At 42.4% G+C, this 24,592-nt stretch overlaps 1 protein-coding gene across 2 annotated transcripts in view; it reads left to right on the top strand.

Annotated features, from left to right (window-relative positions):
* Positions 1–24,036, top strand: part of disp1 (dispatched homolog 1 (Drosophila)) — a 91,301-nt gene extending 67,265 nt beyond the window's left edge. For both annotated transcript variants that reach the window (XM_035143712.2, XM_035143713.2), the window contains 8 exons: positions 14,917–14,946; positions 15,456–15,579; positions 15,860–15,987; positions 17,952–18,046; positions 18,512–18,609; positions 18,735–20,324; positions 21,205–21,468; positions 21,634–24,036. In XM_035143712.2, coding sequence (XP_034999603.2) covers positions 14,917–14,946; positions 15,456–15,579; positions 15,860–15,987; positions 17,952–18,046; positions 18,512–18,609; positions 18,735–20,324; positions 21,205–21,468; positions 21,634–23,442 — 4,138 coding nt within the window. In that variant the 3' untranslated portion in view covers positions 23,443–24,036. The remainder of the gene's footprint in view (positions 1–14,916; positions 14,947–15,455; positions 15,580–15,859; positions 15,988–17,951; positions 18,047–18,511; positions 18,610–18,734; positions 20,325–21,204; positions 21,469–21,633) is intronic.
* The last annotated feature ends 556 nt before the right edge of the window (positions 24,037–24,592 follow it).

Below are 24,592 nucleotides of genomic sequence, written 5' to 3'. Positions count from 1 at the left end.
CACTCGTTGGAGTAAAAGTAAAATTTAGCACCCAGCTATTTAGGGGTTAGTTTTCTGATTCAACTTTTTGGAAGTCAACCAGTCGCTGCTGTTGAGCAAAAGCTCAGAGTGTGCAATCCAGACTTATTAATCTGGAGTTAAGTACACACACTTAGACCAGAGCTACAGTTTCAAGACTGTACTTGGGGATTAAAGTGCACACTTTTCAAAATGTAATTATGCGTAGCTTCAGGGCACATGAGGTTCAGCTAACCTGCTTCTACCTGCACCGATGACCCCACAACAGCCACCAAACCGCTCACTGCCACTCAACCATCCAGGGTCACGTTGAATATTTAACCTCACTCATTGCTCTCCTGGAGCGAAATGTTTCTGCCCTCCTCACCGATACCTCTTGCTGCGCCTCTAGTTGTTTATGGCAACCACAAAGTTTGGTTTATATTCATGTCTTGTCAGATAGCGAGAATTCCTGTGTCTCACTCCCACCGACGCTGCCTCAGGAAAGGTCAGCTTTTATTATCTTGAGCAAGTTAGAGTGGTGTATTTGTAGGCTGCAGGTGGTTTGGTTGCTATGACATGGGAGAAACTGTATGAAAACATGACAAGTCCAAAGTGCTGAGCAGTTCATCATGTGTAATTTAGCAACTTTTTATCATCTGGATGGGGCCAAATACTTTTGGTGGACGATGTGTCTGCACCTTCCAGAGCTTCATGTACTGCAAAGCCTTTTATTGTTTATTTCTTTGTTGTTTACACCAAAATACGAATCTCTAGATTTTTCTTTACATACTGTTTGTCTTATATTCTTTCTTTCTACCCTTACCACCCTTCTTCTCTGTGCCTCAATCCCTTGCTCTCTGTCAGACAACCAGTATCTGAAAGTGATCTGCGTGCTCTGTATTTTAGGGTGTCAACTTGACAAGGCTTTGCACATTATCAAGAATAACAACTGTATGCAAGGCCTTTGAGGCGGTGTATTGTCTGGTATTTCGGTCGTCTGGACGAAATAAGGCCTTCTGGTTCTTATTGATGAGATTTACATTGCTTCTCTTCAGAGCTACATTTCCATTGAAAACCTATGTGAGTGCTGTGGGTCTCCCTTTATGTGAGTCCACTGTTGAGTTTAAAGGTGTTGATTTACCAAAATGTTCATTAGGATTTATTAATAATAATAGTAATAATAATAACTTTGTACATTTCAACACAAAGTAGAAAGTGCCTCAGAACAGAAAACAAATGATCAGAGTGCCTAGAGAATAAAGGTAATAGTAATGCTAATAGACATAAAAGAACAGAAATAACCTGGCACCCAAGTAAATTCAAGAACATGCCTCCTGAAAAAGCTTTTAGCTGAGACTTAAAAGAAGACTTCATCTCAGACAGCCTCATTTCCCTGCAAAAATCTTGTTATTTTGCAATAATCTGTTAGATTGAAGTGTCATTATTTGATTCAAGTGCAGCAATATCTAGTTTTGTTTCTATATACTAGGTTATGTTTGTAACTGCAATAGGAATTTCAGTCGTTTTTAATGTAAGCACACAGAAAACAAATAGTTTTTTGAAGCTCGTATAAAGGCTAATTCTGAAGATCTGCAATAATGTGAGTGAGTGTTGACACACAAATTGGTGTAGTTAATCAGACATATGAGCAGACAAACCTGCAGGCTTTGTGAAGGGCAACACTCTAAGTGTGGAGTTCTAAGATTAGTTTTTTTTTACAAATGCAGTATACACACATACAAACAAACTCACACTCTGTTTGGAATTCCCTCTGACACTGAAACTATTCTGTGTTGAACAGGGATTTCGCTTCATGCATTCCTCTACACAGGACCCACAGAAGCAGGTCAGAAAGAGCTTTTTCTTCCCTCAGGGAACCGTTCATCACCAGCTTTGACAGTTAAAGACTTTAACATGAATATTTTAAGCATTTAGCTCAGTTTCTGCTTCAGAGCAGATAATAATGAGTGTAGCAGTAACATAAGCTGCTGTACTCGTCATTATTTGTCTGTCACTGCAGGGAGATCACAGAACAGAATAAATTACAAGAAAAAGGGACATTTAAAACAAGAATAATAATGTGAAAGCACAGGAAAAGTATATGTCGGAGCAGGTGATGGAGGTGCATCTCAAAGAGACACCTCTGCTGGTTGTAAAATAGGGATAATATGTGACCCTGAGGGCCCCTTCACCTTCACAGTTAATCTGCAAGGAGAGAAACGAGCAGTCTGGGTGTCTTAAAAGCTTGTTTCTTGTCCTTTTACTCTGTTGTTTGTTGCCTCTTTATATGCAGAAAATACTCTGCCTATGTGTCAAGTTACACTTTCTTAAACTCACCTGAGAAGATGAGATTGTGTTTGGAAAGAGTGTGTATGCACGGTTTATATTGTGTGGCCCCTGGGGTTTGTGTGAATGCTCTGTTAGACATCCTGTGTCTAATCCCCTCTGTGCTGCAGCAGAACACAGACAGCTACAAGGTTAGGGCAGGATAAATGTGTGATGCATACAAACACTCAGTGCAAAACAAAGATACACAGCACAGGGTTGATTGTACTTTCTATATTTTATATTTAAATTGAATAATTGAAGACTAACCAGCAGTCTACACCCAATAACCCATAATGACAAAGTGAAAAGTGATTTTTGCAAATATGATAAAAAATATTAAATTTATATAATTACTATTTACCAAAGTGTTGTCCCTTGTCTATGGCACTTCAAGTAGTGGTCAGTTGTATCCTGTTAGCCTTAAAAGTCTTGATGTATCCAGGACAGTGGGTGAACAGTGATAGGTGGGTCTCTTTCTCATGTCAACTGTCTGCTAAAACTGAGTTAATGAAAACCCAATGGTCACTCTACATGCACACTAATATGTTTAAGTTTTAAAATGCTGCACTTTTTAATGTTTATGCCTCATCAATACTCCAGAGTTTTGGAACCCCCCAGTCACTTCCTGATTGGGTTTTATCAGTCACAACATATCCTTACCTAATTTGTCACATTCCTACGACATGACCCTTTTCCATAAGAAAACAAATGGCATCAATCTAACTGACCAACAGTGGTGAATGCAACATGGTTAAAAAGTGTGACCAACCTTGTTGCTAGCAACTGTTGTGAAGGTAAATCCAGCATATTTCTATAGCACACACATGTCCAGTGTACATGAATGGCAATAATAACAATAATAATAAATTGGATTTATACGACACCTTTGAAGGACACTTTACAAAGTTTAAACATTACTAAAACAAATAAATAAAATATATGAATTTATGATATACTAACTTAGGGGCTAAATGAGAAATATCAGTTTTTAATTTTTTTATAAATTTGCAGATAATTCTTAAACATGTTTTCACTTTGTCACAAAGGGGTTTTCGAGCAAAGATAAATATTAATTAAAAATTGAATTTACAACATGAGAGAATGCATAAAACGTGACTGGGTCTAAATACTAAAATAGTCTTTTTCATCTCTGTGTAGCTCTCTTACACCACGCTCAGTCATACGCTACAGTTCCTGTGTATGAGGCAAAGCCCATAAAGATAGCCGTCCCAGATCAAAGTCCCGTGCTCTCCAATAAAGAATGATCAAAGCCCCTATTGAGCACAGCGTTGTCATAACTTCTCATAAGCTGGCCGAGCAGCTCGCCAGGCCTCAGCTGGATAAAGATGACTTGTTGCTGCTGCCTGGTTAAGATTATTACACTGTGAAGGGGATACACCACTACATGTATCCAGACTGGCAACATGTAGTAGACTTTGTGAAACTTAGTTCTCTTTGCATGGGCTATACAGTGAAGAGTAGCTCGATAAATGTTTAACTGACTGTTTGTGCTGAGCTGTACTAAATTGTAACTAAGGGACATTATCCGTAATATACAATAAAACGAATATATATTCAGGTTAAAATATTGTGTCAAATAGTATAGGTGATTGTCTGAAACCTCTCTAACTGGTTGTTAGCAATGGCCATTTTACTGTTGAGTTGTTCAGTTACAGAACCAAAGTCCAATAGTAAAATAACATTTCAAGTGTTCGTTGTAACTCCTGAAGTGTTGTGCTTTCCCTTTAAGAGCAGCGAGGTTCGGTGCGTTTGTCCTAAACAGGAGCTGTTTGTTGCTGTGGCGGCAGAAGGCTCACAGATAAAAAGAGCAGTGGCCACTTGGGGAAAAAAAGTGACCTGGTGCGAACAAGCCTTTACTCTTCTTCCAAATCAACCGACCGAAAACATCGTCACCACTCACCAAAATAACTGAACCTGCAGTGACACATGTAAATCAATTAGTGAGTGTAATAGCAGCATAGTCAATGAACCTGCTTTTTTATTTAATTTCAGTTATTTTGCTATGGTATGACTATATACATTATAAATAGTGTTAATGAGAAACAGAATAAATTGTAGGCATACTTAGCAATTGTGCTAACAGAGGAAAGTTTGTGGATAAAACATTCGGACTCTGAAAAACTGAAATAAAATTAATTGTATGACCGAATACCAAATACAATATATTTAAGCACAATATTGGATACAGTCTCTATTGAAATTATTTATTTTCCTCTGTAAGTGTCTTGGATTTCTTCTTTGCTTTGATTTCCTTTCTCTTAGAATAATGTTTGTTTTCATGTGGGACACGTTGGCGTTGGTAGTACTACTGCAGGTCTGTACAGGACTCCTAATAAGCCGTTTTAAGACATGAACTCCGCACAATGTTCCCACAAAGGGGTCCGGGCATTCTCCGGAGTTTGCCACACAGCAGGAGCTTTTCTGCTCAGACACGTTCACAACCACACATAAATCTCTGGAGCGTTCAGGTGAGGGGGTGGTGCAGCAGGCAGAGACAGGGTGATAATATTAATTCCGCTGCAGAGATCACATGTTTTAGTTTACAGCACATTGACACCGGCATGTCTGTTGTGCATAAAGAAACCCCTTGAATACACTCATTCACAGTGAATCCTGCAGAAGATCTCCTGCTGTGTTTCAAAATAGGCTCATTCTGATATTCGGTGGAGTTTTTCACTAGAGGGCTGGGCGGAGAAAGTCCGGTAAAAGTCTGGAGCCTCTCACTCTGACATACAGCCTCTCCGGAGAATGTCTGGAGATTTTCCAGAGTTCAGTGCATGTGCATTGGCAAATAATACATTGTTTTGAAAGCTGCGAGTCTTCTGATTCTATCCGTGCAAAGTGTTTTAACATCCCCGTATCACTGTAACAGCTGTTGGCATAGAATTAGTTCAGACTTGTGGCTGCGGCTCCAAACTGTTTTCCACACAAAAGGTTCAACTTCAGGCTTTATGTTTCCTTTTTATGCCAAGAAAAATGGGTGAGGCAAAACAAACCTGTCATGTTTGTGACTCTGTAGATTTGGTTCATTATCTTTCTCTAACTCTTAAAATGTACTGACTTTTCAAAGGAGACCAGCATTGTATTTTAGGTACTTTAGTTTCTGGCTTGTGCACAAAACTGTGGGTGTGTTTAAGGGTTAAAACAAACTGAGGGGGGTGATTATAGACCAGCACAACATTTAAAGTGGTTCAGAGTGACATATTGCTTCAAAGGGATCATTAGGTTCAGTTCAAGTTCAGCTTAAATTCACTTAACAAAAGTTTGGCTTTTAATATTTAGGTAGAACCTGTTCTAAATCAACATTGTATCACTTGGACTTCACTCTAATGTAGCACATGCAGCAGATTGGAGCAGCCGTTTTTTCAAAAACAAAAGTCGAGTTTGAATAAATGAGAACTGGCACTTTATTCATTCAAACTGGTGTGATTGCAGTCCATAGACCATACCACAGGCGGCCGGACAGAGTTTTAAAGACTCCTTGATTTCTATTAATGAGTGATCATTTTTACAATGCCCTCTGCTAGACCTTAACACAAACTACTTGAAATGATCTAATTTGTTCTTAAAGGGATAATTTACAGAAAGATTAACATTCACTCATTATCTTCACACCACTGTGCAGATGAAGGGTTGGGTGAAGTGTCTGAGTCATTCTTCGGTGAACTATCCCTTCAAACTTAAAATTTCAAAAGGTAAATGCATTTTCAAATGTATCCAATAAATGAATTTAATTTGAATGTAAAAGGCCACTTGAAGAGCAGTTTTTGCTTAATCCTGCTCACAATCAAACAAACGCAAACAAAAACCCTTTGGCAGAGGTAGATTAATAGTTGTCATTGCATTTGTTACCAGAATTGTTTGGGCATATTTATTCCTTCCTAATGGAATATAAAGTATATACTATAAATAATAGATATTAGTATTTATATAATAAGATTTATTTATGACCATTATATTCATAGTACTGGCAACACAAATTTTTTCAGGTAAACAACACTTTGTGAACTTTTACTTGGAATTTTCCAGACACCTCCATTACCAACACAGACACACACCTTCCTAACAAATGCACACACACACATACACAGAGTCTATCCCTACTCACAGGAGTAGGGATGACAGGTTTTGACTCAACCATCATCATTAAGTCTTCTGGCCTCTGGGCCTCAGCTGTCGCCAGGTCTCCTGAAATCATCTTGGTCAAAATAGTGTCTAATTTCATCTTTGTTCCATTTCATCTTCATGAGATACAGTTGATCTTTAAGTTGCTATTGATAAATGAGGCTGGAGCGACAGGCACAGCTGCACCAGGCGTCTTTTTATCATCAGACAAGTCTGAGATGTCACAGCTCCAAAAGCAGAAAAGCAAACAACATAAAAATCCTACCATACAAAAGGTTAGCAAATGATCGAAGAGGGAGTGCCAGAGAAAAGGAAAGAGAAGAAGCGTTGACCCCTGCAGCTATAACGCCCTCAGATGGCCCATAGTCAGACAAAGCAAGGACAAGTAAAAGCACAGAGGAAAAGAGATTGATGATGTGCGATGAGGTAATAACAGAGGAAGAAAAGCGGTGCAGGAAAATCTGCCTTTTCTTTCCCTACTTTGTTAATGAATGACATCAAAAGAAGCGTCAGACTGAAGCTACAGGCTGCCATTGAGTGAACATGAGATCATATGTCAACACAGGAAGGTGGAATTAGCGATTGAAGGGAATTTGTGGCAACACAATCCAAGTATGATGACAGTAATGTGTTTGTTATTATGGCTCCTATGGACTTTATTTTAATTAAGACAGTGACTGTGACAGTGAGGTTCAAGTGATGATTTTTAGCTTTGAAGTTGTGATAGTGTGTTGGTTGTGTGGCCAAGGACTCATATCCTGTTTTGCCTTCGGAACAGTGTATTCAAAGTACTACAGGGTTCATTGCTCTTTGTCTTTTTTTTTTTATATTGTGACTTAAAATTCAACTCATACTGAACAACTAAGTTGCCAAAGCTCAAAATGTATGTGCTCAAATTGTACGGTCCGATCATCAAGCCAAGCTCCTTGACCCATCGACTCCTCCAGACTGCCAATTGTCAAGGAAAAAGAAGTTGATTTGCTTTCAAAACTACGGGAAAAACCTGCTGCCTTGTCCATATGTGCCATTCTGTGTGCCAAAATATAAATATATATTTTGAAAAAAGATTTCACAGTTCTCTCTGGTATGTCTGTCGTGATAGGAGGAGGAAACATCAAACGGGCAGGAATGATGTTGCCACAGCTCAACCAATCTGGCTTTTCTGTCTATATGACGCAGCATGTCGCTATGTCCCAAAAGCCACAGAGTTTGAGGGATCGTCAGATATTCAACTAACTGTCCGGCGCACCTGATTGCCCCTCCCGTTCCCCTGTGCACTGCACAACACACAACACACAACACACTCACGCGTCTCAGAAATAGGGCCAAAAACATGCTTAACTTGTATTCAGCCTAAGACTTGTTACTTACACAGGTCACTGTCTAAATTGTCTCTCAAATGAGACATGGTGACTTTGCCTAGATGCGTGTCTTTGTCTTTTATGCAAATGCCTCAGCTTGTTTTAATACAGTGTCTTGGCTTCAACAGAGGAACAAACTGCCTCAAATAAATGGGCTTTTTATCAGTGCAAGACATTTCTCTTTCTGTGGTGTCGGTCATGTAGTTCTCTTGTTTTTGTTCCTGTCACTGTGACCATGTTCAGTCAGATCTCCTGCTCTGTGGTCACTGCTCTGCAGGTCTTGTTGCACTTCTTTTTTGCCCCGTGGGAGGAAGTTAAAGGGTCGTCGGTGCAGCGACAGGTGTAAAGCATTGGTTCCACCTCTGGAGGTCTTCTAAGAAAGCCCACTGCTCTCACTGACCACACATAACCATTTCTGGCTGACATGCTTACAGTTGCACTGAACCATGCAGCGTGAGGTTGGCAGGTTAAGAAGGATTTCGGGATTCAGATTTTCTGCGCACGCACTTCCATTCTTCTGGAACGAAGATTCCTTCTGGCACTTTTCTCCTTTTACAGACAGTCTTTTTTTTTCTTCTTTTCTGCTGTAATTATGGATTTTGATAGCACAGGATCCAAAATGAGGTACCCCCCTTTTCAATCCTTGCCTGAGCACAACGCTGGATCTGTGAGCTCTCGTAAAGATGAGACTTGGAAGAGCCCTAATACAGACGTCATGCTGACTGACAGCTTGTAACTATTGGCTACAGTGCTCAAGTCCTCCTGCCTGTATGTCTGGAAATTGTGCGCACCCGTATTTCATCTCCAAGAATTCAGGGGAATGGCAGGTGCAACCAGAAAAGGCTATCCTCACCACCTATGCAGCCATCGAAAAAAAACGTCCTCCCACACATGAAGACACGTACACAACCATTTCTCACTGCTGAAGAATATAAATATGAGTAGATTAGATTGATAACTGTGAAATTTATCAGCAACTGTTTTTCACACAGAAACACAAAGTTTCAGCTACAGATATCCTTTTTTTTCTGAAGTGCTCATAATGTGACCTGTCCAGGGTGAGCCCCGCCTCTCGCCCAGTGTCAGCTGGGATTGGCTCCAGCCCCCCCACAATCTTTGAAAAATGATAAGATGTTCTATTTTTGACATTTTATAAATTAACTCACTAATTGTAAAAAAAATTCTGGGAGCATCAAATGACTCAAACATTTAGATTTTCAGGCCATACATCCTCTGTGGCAGCCGGACATAAAATCTTTGTGTTTTCATCATATCTTCACAAATGGCATGACACATGCTTACCACATTAGGCATGTGTTTGATTATGGAAACCTATATAGAAGCTTGTGGTTTCTCCTCACAGTCACATGCAGCATCTAGACATGGCTGGTGTATGAAAATGTACCCATGCTCATACATAATGTTGCATGTACACAGGGATGAGTAACAGAATCTCCTGAACTCACTGGTTATTGCACTTTAGCTCTGGTTGTGTTTCCCTCCATGTGATAATGAGTGTCCCCAGCTGACCTCCATTTAAACTCTGTTTGAACAGCACTGGCCTGATCCAGTGTTTATTGGAGGCCTGTTGGAAACACGATGCCCTGTGAATCACACTGTGTCGCTGCTGAAGCTAATGTGTCAGGTCCTCCTGTAACTTATTACCAACACTGATCCCTGATTCGTGATGCAACAGTGGCCGTAAGTTTTGAGATATTTGATTTAAGATTTCTTTACTTTTTTTTTATTTTTAAGGTTTTGGGGAGGTTTATTAGAGAAAATATTAAAGGCTTATTTGTATCTGTGATATATATAAATTTAATGTGAACGACTGTGTACATAATTACTTTAAGAGTGATGGAACTACACATCCCAGAAACCATTGTGAATGATCCCTTTCCAATGACTCCAATTAGTATAGTGTTGCGATATATTATGGTCTGTATCTTGTATGTAGGTATATAGCATTTAGTAACCTGGTAAAGTCATGCTGAATGATCCGATCGTATAGCCGACATAATTTTCACGGTTGTGGTAAACATTTCCATGGTAACAACGAGCTCCACCAATCAAACGCGTCACTATTACACCTAAGATTGTGTGTGTGTGTGTGTGTGTGTGTGTGTGTGTGTGTGTGTGTGTGTGTGTGTGTGTGTGTGTGTGTGTGTGTGTGTGTGTGTACATACACACACTCAAACTTTAACTGCTCTCATTCAGACATTGGGTTTAATTATTGAACTGCTTGTTTCACACACCATTAGCTCTGCTGTGGTTTAATCCTTTACCCCTGTGGGTCTATTTAATATTTACAGTCTTATTAATGTCATCCTGCTGCACACACAGGCTCACTTTGGGGATTGTTAATATCCCTCTCAGTATCTGCTTTTCCACAAGAGACTTTGTGTAAGCGCACACACACACACACACACACACACACACACACACACACACACACACACACACACACACACACACACACACAGGCCTACTTATCAAGCACAGTCCAGTGTTTTTCTACCCTAACTAGTCTCATGATGTCATTTGTACGGGAGCGCTGGTAGCCCGGGCCTATTTCACGGCTAGGTCGAGCCTCTAATTGTGTGCAGCGTTCCAGCGAGGCACTAATCAGGGTGAGGCAGGCCCAGCAGCCTGACGCTTGACACTAATTGCTCCTGCTCAGACCTGAAGGCCTTGTTCATGAAATATTTACCCACCCATCTGTTGACAGTTAACCCCCGCCTCGTCTCTGATCCTTCGCCCGCACCCCCCCGGTACAGATACAGACGCTCATGTTCAATAACAAGCACACACACACAAAAACAGCCACGTATGGTCACATTTATTTGCATCACAGACACAGACATCTACATCAATATCTTATGTTAACTGAAAACATCACATACTTATACATACACTTATACTGCTACTACACTGTGCGTGTACAAGCATCCCACCCCCTATATCACACATACAGTAAATAATCTTCTCTCACACATCTATTTGCACACATATCCTTGGTCCCTATATTTAATTTTTTACATGTCATGCACAATAATCCTGCCATTAGTTCCATGAGCTAGGTCTATTGGTGTCCGGGTCACAAGGTTTGTTTCTGACTGTACAATGTCAGTCTTGTGTCAGTTCCGATTGAAAGATGAAGATCTGTTTAACCGAAACACAACAGAGTGAATAAACAGAAACAATTCAAGCAGATACCGCTGCTTTAAAAAAAATTGTGACTGGGCCAAACACCTTTTTTTTTCAGGTTTTCTTTCTTCTGTTAGAATTTCACAAACTTCGAATCGGGTTGTCTTGTACAGCTAAAGACTTAAACATGCTTCAAGCAGGGTGCTTGTTATATTTTTGAACAGGGTCTCAGGAAGTATTCACACCTGTTATATTGTTTAACATGGTTTCACATTGTAGTTTAGGGAGCAAACCATCGTAGTTTGATCCGGACTGAGACCACCGACTCTGACTACATATTGTAATTTTGCTTTTATACAAACCGGTACAACAGTGTGAAACTGTGAGAGGAGACCCCATGTGTTAGATTCATCAAGTATCCCCTCTCTCTATAGTTAGGTCGTTCAAGTCTGGCTGCTCAAAACAGCTGTAAACAATATTGCCTTTAGAGACTGTAAGAAAATACCAATGCCAAAACCATTCTCTGGCTCATTAATGTACTGTACATCTCCCACACCATTTTGGAATTGACCAAATATTTCACCACATCTTTCCCCAGCACTGCGCAACTTGTAGGGCCTGTAAGCAGACACACGTACACATGGTTTACTCTCAATCACACTCAGTCCCAAGTGCTTCTCTGTTTCTCTCCTCTGTCAGCGCAGCGCTGAGTGAGCGGCTGGTGGTCTGTGTTTACCTTATTAATTAGCCCAGTGATCCAGAAACACTCTCCCTCTGGTAAATAGAATAACACTGAAAGGTTAGTCAGGGCCCGGAGGAGAGGGTAAAGAAAATAAGTGAGGGCAGGAGGCTGGGAAAGGAAGAGAGAGCGAGGTAGAGAGACTTGGATAGAAAGAGAGGGAGGGAGTGTGCCAGCATTTTAACTTTGCTTTTGAGCCGTCATGAGTGGAAGTGATCAGAGTCGGGGAGGAAACCTGACGCGCTGGGTTGTCATGTTGCAGAATTTAGAACCTCTGTGATCATCAGTCAACACCATGTCTTTCTTCTTCAACCACACTACCACCTGGCCTTTTCTTTACCCCCTTCTTTTATATTTGAATCTTTGATGCGCTGTAATGGTGAATCCTTTCTTTCCTGCTTTTTGTAGACAACCGACAGATTGAGGCTAAAATCAAAATCTGAGGAACAGAGATTGATCTCAGCTTGATAAATCTTAAATTAATCCCCTAAAATTGCTACGAAAAGATCACCTGAGTTTTGCGAGGAACAGGATAAATTATTACTGTTGACTGGACGGATTCTTGATCTGTCTCACCTTTGTCGTTTTAAGAGTCTGGGCCCTAATGGCGGGCTCAGGTATGCTACGCATCTTTCCAGTTGGCTGAAGTGGATGCAAATGGGAGCAGCGCAGACCAAAATTTAAAACAGGCCTTTAGTAGACAAATAGATATGCCTGAGAGCACTGTTATGAATCCATTCCAACTATTTCCAATAACTCGGCTCCTCCATTTCGGGCCACATAACTGTCCTGTGGTTCAAGGCCATACATGGAAAGCCGAGAGAGAGAGTGCAGTGAAAAGAATTACATTAGCAATACAGAGTTTTCCCTTGGTTACTAGTTCAAAGAAGGGCGGAGGAAATGTGTTTTTGATTTAGCATTGTTGGTTTAAACCAGGTTAAAGGTCACTTTAAAAGTCCGCCTCACAGAAAAACAGTTTTTTTAAACTCATGAATAATTTATTGTGTTGTAGCACACAAGTCTCCAAAAGCTAGAATCCCAAAAAAGCATGATTGAATAACTCGTGTTTTTCACATATGTATCCAGATGCCCCGTTTGTGTGTGTGTGTGTGTGTACTTGTATTTTAAGACTGTGCTCTAAAGTGGTGCCACTTGACATCTGGCTGTCATGTTAATGTGTCCAGTGAAACTTGAAGGGATTTACGGCCGTCCTCCCCCATGGAGTGAAATTCCTTGCCAATAGCTTGAGTTAATTTGCGCTTTCCCATTACCACTAATTACAGCATTCCGAAGATTTTACTCTGACGGCAAAACAGGCTAAAATACGACAACAACCTTTTTGCCTCTCGGGCCAGACTGCTTAAATCGCAGTTGCAAACGTCTTGCGTGCTAATGACCCGATTGGCTGTGGCAGAGAGCAACCTCTGTGCTCACTTCCTGGTCCTTGGTGCCATTTGCGGGATAAATTAAGGCCGCTTTCTTTATAGTAGGGATGTAAATCCAGCCTGTGATGAACAGGGAAATGTTTTTTAAATCATTTTAGCGTTTGATTAAGTCCATTAAAGCTGAACATTTATCTTTTACGAATGAGGTTTATCTGGAATTTTAATTCAAGGGGTGGTCCATCTGCTCTGCCCCCTCTACTCTGTGTCTGTGGTGGAGTCTGGAGTATTATTGACATCACAGTGAAGTGACAACTCTACTCTCCCTCAAACCTCCGCCACTGAATATGCCCACAATGAGCATCAGGGCAGAGGATATCCAACATAGAAATAGTTTTGTCTCTTGTGCTAAATTCAGTCACTAGATATTAAAAATAGCCACACTTATTATAAAAAAAGATATATGGTGTGTGCTGTGTAAAATATAACATCTGTTCATTTCCCCAAATCTTTTGTATGGTTAGAGTAATATTATATTAGTATATTAAGTAAATGTTTATGCCCTTTGGAAAACTTTTACTTTTAGGAGTTTTGCAGATTTAAGGATATCTCAGGATCTCCTGACTTTTTGACCTTCCTCCCCCTCACATACACTAGTGTCTCCCCCATTTAGCCTGTATCATTTATCTCCCGCAGCCCTGCTGTGATCACATGGCCATATCTGATTCTCCTACTTCCTCTTCTTCCCTCCTCCTCACCTCCACCCGGCGTGTCCGCTGCTCACAGCATACCGGACGCTACTGCATGGCTCCCAGGAGGAGCTAACGAGAAGTCCAGATAGATGTTAAGCAGCTGGTGTGTGTGTGTGTGTGTGTGTGTGTGTGTGTGTGTGTGTGTGTGTGTGTGTGTGTGTGTGTGTGTGTGTGTGTGTGTGTGTGTGTGTGTGTGTGTGTGTGTGTGTGTGTGTGTGTGTGTGTGTGTGTGTGTTTTCCTGTGCTTAAACCGTACAGAGTGAGGACATTTTTTGGAAAGTGAGGACATTTTGACTGGTCCCCACTTCTTCAAAGGGCTGTTTGAGGGTTAAGACTTGGGTTAGGGTTAGGCATTTAGTTTGGATGGTTAAGGTAAGGTGCTAGGGAATGCATTATGCCAATGAGTGTCCTCACTAAGATAGAAGTACCAACGTGTGTATGTAATTCAAAGCTGTCAATATCAGGAGGCTCGATCAGGCGACATTATTCAGTGTGTGGTAGTGTTAATGGAATCATATCTGGTGGAATCATAGGTGGTGGTTAGAGCTCTTTTTTGGTTGATCTGACTTGAATGAAAAGGTTTTGTGAGGTCACCTCATCAAGTTTCATAGGTGTAGTCTCCGATTGACAAATCATTGGGAGCATTTGGGGCTTTATTTTGGTTCTGACCTCTTCAACCTTGGTTTGAATTCAGTCAGAAATCCTTTAGGATGATCATTAGCCAGGCAGGAATTTCTGGACCAAATCAATCAGTGTAAATGTTTATTTCTTGCGTATGTCTTGAGTTGTCTGCGGGTGGCATATGTATAAGAAACAGAAATGAGGTTTTCTGTCACATCTTAAAAGGAATTTTGGAGTATTATGGTGAGATCACTGAAAAGTTTTGACAGCCGCGTCAGTTTTCATGTCTTCAGTGGTCCAGTACACAAAGGTGTGTGCTGCAGAAGGCAGATCACGAAGAGAAGATCTTGCTGAGAAGTCTCAGAAAGTCTGTTATGGGTTGACTATTGCTTTGACTCGAAAATATAAACCTGATTTATCTCCCTCTTTTTGTTTTTCAGCCCTGCAAGGCCCTTTCGATTCCCCAAAAGGTAAGACCTGCCAAAAACGGTTTCTCCTCTGTTGATGTTCTGGATTGCAATGCGCTCTCCTCCTCCTCCCTTTATTCCTGACATCCATCCATCACTGCTCCTGTGGAGCTATCATTCCTTAGTAGTGAGTCATGAGAGTTATCGATGGGAGTTGTGAGACTCTGTCTCTGTGTACCTGGCCTTTGTTACTCATGGGCCTAGATCACCTCATCCCTTCATTATGCAACAGTAAATGCTGCGTCCTCAACTTTAATCAAGGAGAATGTTTGATAGAGGCTTAAAGCTTTTCCAGGGTTTTGGGTTACAAAATCACAAATACGTTGAGTTTTGCATACAGATGAAAACTAAAACCTGAGACTGCCTTCAATACTTACAATACAGTTAAACAAACAAAAGCCTGAAGCAAAAAGTAGATGAAATAAGCTATATTGGATATTTTACATCTTCTTTTCTTCTTACTGCCTTGTCATCAGTGTGTTGACTAACTCCAAGTCTCCTCTTTGTTCCAGCTATTCTGAGCTGATAGCCGATTGGCCAGTGGTGGTGCTGGGGGTGTGCACAGTGCTCATTGTGGTGTGCGCCCTAGTGGGCGTCCTGGTGCCTGACCTCCCTGATTTCTCTGACCCACTGCTGGTGAGTATAGACCTACAAGGCTCTCATTTCTGGATAAATGTAATCAAGCCTCCTGCAACACAAAGCTTACAAATAACCAGCCTCATCCCAGAGATGTAACATTGACAAGTCAGTACAGAAGAAAGTGCTGCTGTTGCAGGAGCCATGTATGATTACCTCCCTGATGGTCTGATATTAATACTGGATAGTACACGCAAACGTGAAATCACATGTATGATATTGCAGTGTAATGAATGAATTCTCTTTTAAACACCTTGTATCCTTTTCTGTCTTCCCAAAGGGTTTTGAGCCACGGGGAACAGCCATTGGCCAGCGACTGGTCACATGGAACAACATGGTGAAGAACACAGGCTACAAAGCCACACTGGCCAACTACCCCTTCAAATATGCTGACGAGCAGGCCAAAAAGTAACTTCATCCACATCTCTTACATTACCCACACAACGAAGGAAGAGCAACTGTTGTTGTTGTTGAGTATAGGAAAAATGAAATATTTTTCTGTTTATCAATTGAAGGGTTTTTATCACGAAATTTGATTTTTTTTTTTTTAATCCAGCTATTTAAGACTAAGCTATTTAGGCTCTTACTACCAACTCAGAATGTCCCTTCTTCTACAGAGGACTTCTGGACGAGGGTAGGAGACAGGGTTCCCGGGGGAGTAGAGTGTGAGAAGGATGAGAGGGGAGGAGGGGGCCAGAGGAGTTGAAGGATGCTGTTGATAGACACACTGAAAAGTCTGAATCCTCTCCTGAAAGAAAAGGGGCGCGATGTAGAGATATGTCCGTCTGCAAGGTCGTCCTCTGTCCTGTCAGGGGGAGTCTGTTCACTAATCAAGGGCAGGTCTTTGCGTGTTTGTCTCTGTCTGTCCCTCTGTCTATCTGTCCCTCTGTCCTCTCTCTGAACGTCTCTGTGTCTGTCTCTGTATGACTGTTCATGCTCAATTTTAAATAATTGCTCAGAACTGATATTTTAATAAATATATAAACATAAACACAATCTTTATTGAAACCAGAATATTTTTGGGTTATTTTGTGTCGCTGAGCTGAGACTCAATCAATTCATCTCCTCCACTATGACGTTGCAGTTTGAATGACATTGACGTGAGGTCACATTGTTCTGAATCAGATTTTCTATCCACGTGGCTAAGATTAGAAATTCTAAAAATGCGGCTCCACTCTGCTGATTAAAGAATTGATCCTTTCAGCAGCAGCCTGGATCTTCCCGTCTCTTGTCTCCTGCCGTCTTTGTCTTCCTCTCTGTCGCGCTCCACATGTCTGTCTGCAGATGTAATTGTGTACTTATACATGTGCGGTGTACCAGAGGCCTCTGCTGCTGTCAGCAAGCTTCCCCCTGCCTCATCCCCTTTCTGTCAACCACTCTGTCTCTCTCTCTGACAGTCACCTGATTGCTCTGCCTTTCCTGTTTGTAGCTCAGGATGTGCCCGAAAAAATGTGCGCACGTACACACACAAACACAGAGAGGCTGAGCCATAATCCTCAGTTGAAATACGCACACACAAAACACAACACTACTTGGCTGCAGTATTATTCTTGCAAGATCACATATTTCGCGCGCGCACACACACACACACACAAACACTCTAGGCCTCCATGCTCAATCAGAGCCACCATTATGATTATTATAATAATGACAGGAGTAGCCCAGAACTGTAGGGAATCATTTGTCTGATTTTGGAGGGAAGAGCAATTACTGCTGCTTATTTCATCACAGAGTTTCAAATCCGCTTCCTTCGTTTTGTCTCATGCTGAGTTTTGGACATGTCAACGTCTCTGTTCACTGTTTGCATGAGTTCATAAAAGACCAAACGGGCTCCACCGGGGTGGGGAATGATGAGATGCTTAGGTTTTTTTCGCTCTTGCAGGGGGTGTTTTCATCTAAAAATTCTCAAAAGCACACACAGAGCACTGGGTGCTGGACAGAATTAATGAAAATCAGAGGACTGCACACCAATGAATTCTTCCATGAACTTTTGTGTTTAGTCTCCCAGGCAGGTAACGTTTCGGACACAGGCCCTTCCTCAGGTCTCAACTGCCGTGCGGGTGTTCTCGTGATCTGATTTTTGGATTTTCATCTCAAGCATTTTTCACATTGTATAGTTTATGATAATTTATCTTAAATATACTCCATCAATGTGAAAAGAACCATAAAGCTCAAAGAACAATAAATGCATTGTTAACCAAAGTTTGCTTTGGACGGACTCAAGGTCCCAAAGTCTTATCTACTGTTATTTTAATTAGCTGGTAAACTGAAGATTATTTTTCCATCAACCTTTTAAATGTTGCCATTGAGGCATATTTAATAAAGTATACATCTAAGTAATGTTTACATTGCCAAACTTTGCTGTCTTGCAGTCACCAGGAGCCCCGGTGGCCAGAGGACCACTTTGACAGAGACAAACGACAAGCAGAGTGGGACTTCAGTAAAGAGTTTTTCTGTGATGTGCCAGGTACGTTTCTTAAATACACCAACATACAGCAAACCAGGTTACGGGTAAAGTAACCTGCGAATAAATTATGAAGTTGAACGCAACTCCCAAAGGAAAAACATTGTGTTCTTTATAAAAGCTTAGAACATATATATTTTAACAAATTGTCATATTTATTATTAGTATTGTTAGTGAGTTCACATGTATTTTTAAAGACTACTGACAGGACAGGGGCCCCTCAGATTTCACTGGCCCTGCCCTTGGATTTGCCTCTGTCTTATTGGACATGTACTTTTGAAATAAAAGAAGTCTTATCAAAAAATGTTTTATTGAAAAATGAAATACTAATTCCGCCCCAAATGAGTCACATTAGTATGTGCTAGTGTTATGCCACTAGTTCTTTACCGGTCTGATTGTTTGTCTGGGTTAAAAGTTTCACGGAAACGTTTTTTAGTAATAAAAGTAATAAAACTTTCTTTAATGCAGGTGACAGTTACTCTCGATTGGTGTTCACATCAGCTGAGGGGAAGAACCTGTGGAGTATTCAGGCCATCAAATCAATGTGCAACCTGGACAACACAAGGGTAAGTACATGAAACAGCACAAACCATGGTCATGGGCAGTACTGAGTGATGCAGAAGAAGTCATCATTAGTTTCTATATTTCTTTTAACCCACTTATGTATTGTTGTTTTCTTGCCTCGTCTCAGGTACGTTCTCACCGGGACTATTGGAGTCTTTGTCAGCGCACCAATGACGCCTCCTGTTGCCCCAGCTGGACGCTTGGTAACTACATTGCGGTCCTCACCAACAGGTCGTCCTGCCAGAAGATCACTGAGCGCGATGTATCGCACACGCTCAAGATCCTACGCTCGTGCGCCAAGTACTACCACAATGGCACACTGGCTTCAGACTGCTGGGACATGGCCCTGCGGCGAAAAGACCAGCTTAAGTGTGCCAGTGTTCCCCGGAAGTGCACCAAGTACAACGCCGTCTACCAAATCCTTCACTTCCTGGTGGACAAGGACTTCCTCAGTCCCAAGAGCTTGGAGTATCCTCCGCCTGTGCTCAAGTACAGCATGCTCTTCTCCCCCACAGAGAAAGGAGAGTCCATGATGAACATTTACTTAGACAATTTTGAGAACTGGAACTCGTCAGATGGCGTCACCACGGTCACAGGCATCGAGTTTGGCATCAAACACGACCTCTTCCAGGACTACCTCCTCACAGACACAGTGTACCCTGCCATAGCCATAGTGATCGTCCTGCTGGTCATGTGTGTGTACACACGCTCAGTTTTCATCACACTAATGACAATAATTGCCATCATCAGCTCGCTGATTGTGTCTTACTTTCTTTACCGAATGGTCTTCAACTTTGAGTTCTTCCCCTTCATGAACCTCACGGCTCTCATCATCCTGGTAGGCATTGGTGCAGACGACGCCTTTGTGCTTTGTGATGTGTGGAACTACACCAAGTTTGACAAGCCCCATGCTGAGCTGGCAGAGACAGTCAGTGTGACCCTGCAACATGCTGCCCTCTCTATGTTTGTCACCAGCTTCACCACTGCTGCAGCATTTTATGCCAACTATGTCAGCAACATCACCGCCATACGCTGTTTTGGTGTCTACGCTGGGACTGCCATTTTGGTGAACTATATCCTCATGGTGACATGGCTCCCAGCTGTGGTTGTGCTACATGAGCGCTACCTGCCCAACATGTTCACCTGCACCAAGCCTCCGCACCCGCAAACAGGTTGTTGCACCCGCACATTTTGGGCAGGACTCTGCCAGAAGGCCAACAAATGCCTGTTCACTGTCTCTGAGGCATCCAGGATCTTTTTTGAGAAAGTGCTGCCCTGCATTGTCATCAAGCTGCGCTACCTCTGGCTCTTCTGGTTCCTCGCCATCACCGTGGGCGGGGCCTACGTAGTCTGTGTCAACCCAAAGATGAAGCTGCCGTCTCTGGAGCTGGCAGAGTTTCAGGTGTTCCGATCTTCGCACCCATTTGAGCGCTACGACGCAGAGTACAAGAAGCTCTTTATGTTCGAGAGGGTTCACCATGGCGAGGACCTTCACATGCCAATAACCATCATCTGGGGGGTGACCCCTTTGGATAATGGAGACAACCTGAACCCCAAAAACAAGGGGAAGCTGATACTGGATAACACCTTCAACATTTCCAGTCCAGCGTCTCAGCTGTGGATCCTCAACTTCTGCCAGAGGCTGAGGAACCAGACTTTTATCTTTCAGTCAGAGGAGCAGGACTTTACCAGCTGCTTCATTGAGACATTCAAACAGGTCAGTGCTGCATGTACACTAAATATCCATAAGTATTAAAGTAGTTAGTTCAGTGCCAGTTCTAAACCTGGCTGTTCTCTTGTCCTGTGTTAATGCTCTGGAGCTACTTCAGAATTATTCCTTGTCATTAGTGACACCTCCTCAAACAGTTCTACAATATGCTGTCACTTTTAATGTCTGTGTGCTGGGCGTTGTGTACACTTTCAGGAGCAGAGTGAAGTTAGAAAACTTTGTGTTTGTCTTACCTAGTTTATCTGCAATGAAGATTTTATAGTCAATGTTTTCTTTAAAATTACATTTTTATTTTTTACTGTTCACTTGTGGAGTATATATAAGTCTGAATGATTTACTGACCTGCTTTAATTTTTTGTACATTGGCTATTGGCTATTTCAGAGGTTTGTTAGGAAATCGAAAAAATCTTCAGTCCCAAGCTCAACTTTTCCAAATAAAAGCCCTGTAATTCAGCTGATATACAGCAGTACAGCAATTGAATTGATGTTGTGCTTATACTTAGTAGACAAATTACTTAAGAGGAAGTGATTCAATGAATGTTGTTACCATGACAGAGATCAGCACCTGACAATGTCTGTGTCAGTCCGATATGGTGAAATATAAATATCTATTATATATTATTATTATTACTATTATCTAAAAATGATCTGGAGGCAATCTTGACAATTGTGGAAGTAGTCAGTATATGCTTTCAATATGAATGGACATTGAAGGGCATCTTACCGACTCAACCCCAGTATAAAGTAAATTCCCGAATATGACCTGATAAATTTACTCGTGTTTTAATGTCTGAAGTTTAAAATTTTTTTTTAATTTAAGTGTCAGTGGAAATAATTAACTATGTTTATTTTTGCCCGATTTGAACAGTGGATGGAGAACCAGGACTGCACAGAGGGCTCTGTCTACCCCTGCTGCAGTCAGTCTACCTTCCCCTACAGGTCTGATGTCTTTGAGTTGTGCATCAAGAGAGCCATCATGGAGCTGGACCGCAGCACGAACTACCATCTGGACAGCAAGACCCCTGGGCCTCGCTTTGATATCAATGACACCATCAGGGCCATAGTGTTGGAGTTCCAGAGTACCTATCTCTTCACTCTGGCCTATGAGAAGATGTACCAGTTCTACCTCGAGGTAGGGCCCATAATATTTCATATTTCATGTTTTCAATGATCTGCACCCTGTCAGCATCATCTGCACACAAACTCTCCATTTGTTGCAGTGACTTCGTAAATTTTGGGGTTGACTTGTTCAGTACATACATGATGAGTTTTCAGACGTGAATGCTTTGTGGTTTAGGTGGATGCCTGGATCACAGAGGAGCTACGCTACGCCCCTGCAGGCCTGAGTCACGGCTGGTTTATCAGCAACCTGGAGTTCTTTGACCTGCAGGATAGCCTGTCAGACGGCACCCTGGTTGCCATGGCGCTGTCGGTGGCTGTGGCTTTCAGTGTCATGCTCCTGACCACCTGGAATGTCATCATCAGTCTATATGCCATCCTGTCGATTGCTGGCACCATATTTGTCACAGTGGGCTCCCTGGTGCTACTGGGCTGGGAGCTGAATGTCTTGGAGTCTGTGACCATTTCCGTGGCAGTGGGGCTGTCGGTGGACTTTGCGGTCCACTACGGCGTGGCCTACCGCCTCGCTCCAGAGCCCGACCGTGAGGGTAAGGTGATTTTCTCCCTCAGCCGCATGGGCTCTGCAATCGCCATGGCTGCACTGACCACCTTTGTTGCCGGGGCCATGATGATGCCCTCGACCGTGTTAGCCTACACCCAGCTGGGCACGTTCATGATGCTGATCATGTGCATCAGCTGGGCCTTTGCTACCTTCTTCTTTCAGTGCATGTGCCGCTGCCTGGGACCTCAGGGCACCTGTGGGCAGATACCCCTGCCCAAAAACATGCAGTGTCAGGCCTTCACTGAGGCCACATCCACAAACCCCTCAGCTAAGGGGAAAGGCTCTGGCCAGGCCAAGTACCAGCTGGACAGCAGAGATGGGCAGGTGGAGCATTATGAATTGGAGCCGCTGGCGTCCGGTCAGAAAACTGAAGACAAACCTAGAGAGGAGGATGAGGTCTGTACTAAGCTTTATAATGGAGTCCCGCCACACCACCACACAACCCCTTATTCACACATTCATTATAAAAGCAAAACTGAGTCTGGGAGAGCTGGCACTGAGAACGGGTTTGTAGCCACATTGAGCGCACCTTCCAGGTGCCAGTATTCTCAAAACACTCCCTGTACCTGTGGGGACCCCACTACTCCTCACCCGTCTCAGCAGTTGAGTCCTCCATCCTGCGCTCAGCCTCCCCAGGACTCTACTTCCTGTCCTCCCACCCCTCAGCTCTTTCCTCACTCAGGAAACACACCATGCAAACAAAACACTTCTATCTTACCTGCAAATGTGGACCCAGTCTACACACACATCGAGTGCCGCATGCACTATATACACTGTCACCCCACCCACTTCCACCACTGTTCCCAGGGAAGAGTGGCCCCCAGACAAGGACCTGTGCACAGCTGCCATCTCAGGAAGTACTGCATCCATGCTGCCAACCTGCAGGCTGGTTCAGCCAGAGAACAGAGGTCCACAGGCCCAGCCTCTGGCTCAGACTCTGCAGGACAGGAGGAGTATCAGAGACCTGAAATATGTCAGTCGAGTCTTGACAGTAGCCAAAATACCAGCGACAAAGCCCCAACGCAACCTCACGCTCAGTGCCCCTCCCCCTCACTGGACTCATCGCACACAGCCTGTCACGAAAGACAGAAGACGAGGGACAGAGTCCATTGTTGTGGTGATAACCACGTATCCACCACGACCGCAGAAACAACAACAACGCAATTGGATGCTTGTTGTCAAATCCCTGGCAACCAGGAGAAGCTCGAAAATATTCCCGTCACACGGGAGCAAAGTGTCAAAAAGTGCAAGCGGAGCTCCAAGAGTGAGCGGGCGTCCTCTGCCTCTCCAAAGAAGCTCTACTGTTTTAACAGGACGTTGAAAGTGAAGTGCAATTCAGCTTCCGAGTTTAACGTGCCAAAAAGTGAAACCAGCGTGCCTCCTATCGCAATAAACACGAATCCCTCATCTGAGAGCTTATGTTGATGATGAGCGGATATTTTGATCAAACTCGATCCAGAACAAATGGTAAATGTCCAGAAAGAGAAACAACCTACTCAGTGTTTCTGTGCAATGAAACGGTGTTCGGGATGTGTCTGCTGATCAAGTGCCTCAATGTGTTTTATCAAACAGCACGGACCCACTTAACATAATCTGTTTACATTCTCTTATTTTGTACTCACCTTTTCTTCACATGACAGATTCTGTGCTTGATTTTACAGTGAAACACGCACCATTGATATAAAGATATATCACGGTGGGAAATAAATGTTCACTTTTTCTTCACAAAGACAACTCCATTAAAGTAAAGTGTTCAGTGTGGAGCAGCCATTTGCACCGACAGGAAATCGTACAGTAAATGTTGTGATATTGTGTAATTATAGATATATACGTTGTCAGATACAATCGCACCAACTTCAACAAGAACGTGGCCGATTTTACAAGCTGATTAAAAAAAGTCATTGCCGGACACTTTTTGTATTTTGTGGGAGCAAGTGTTGAAATCTCTATGTTGTGTTCAAGTCTCCACATGCCTCAGATAAAAGATGTACTTTATGATTAAAATGTCTTTTTTATCACTATTGTCCTGCAGTCTGCTTTTGTCTGCTCTTTCTGGCTTGTCTATACACACACACACACACAAAACACACCCAGGCCATGAAATGAGATGAGGCTCATTTCAAAGCAGGAATATCTTTAATCATAACAGTGTACACCCGTTTCATTGTCTCATAACTGCTGGCGCCTCCAGTGATATCTGTTACATCTGGCCTGAGGTCAGTGCCTGGATTTAAACGGGTCTGCCTGCTCTCTGGGCTCATGTCGGCTTCATTTACACAAGACTAATGGATCATATTTTATTACTGGTTGTGATACAGATCTCATCTTCTCAAGCCTGCGAGTCAGAGAAAATCATCAGGGTTCCTACTCAGGAACTGTTGACGTTTGAAAATGGGTTTGGGAATTTCCCTTTAAAAAAAAACTGGTTCAATTATTTTGGGAAAAGTTTCATAGATTGTTAAAGAGAAAGCTTCTGTGTTGTGAGGCTCATTCAATGTATTGTATAAAGTAAAAGTAGTTCTGTGACAGCAGTCGTCAGCAATGGTTTAGCTCGTATGAAAAACTGGAATTTTAA

Source organism: Hippoglossus stenolepis, chromosome 20, assembly GCF_022539355.2.
Source record: "Hippoglossus stenolepis isolate QCI-W04-F060 chromosome 20, HSTE1.2, whole genome shotgun sequence".
NCBI lineage: Eukaryota > Metazoa > Chordata > Actinopteri > Pleuronectiformes > Pleuronectidae > Hippoglossus > Hippoglossus stenolepis.
This window is presented reverse-complemented; position numbering and strand designations above follow the sequence as displayed.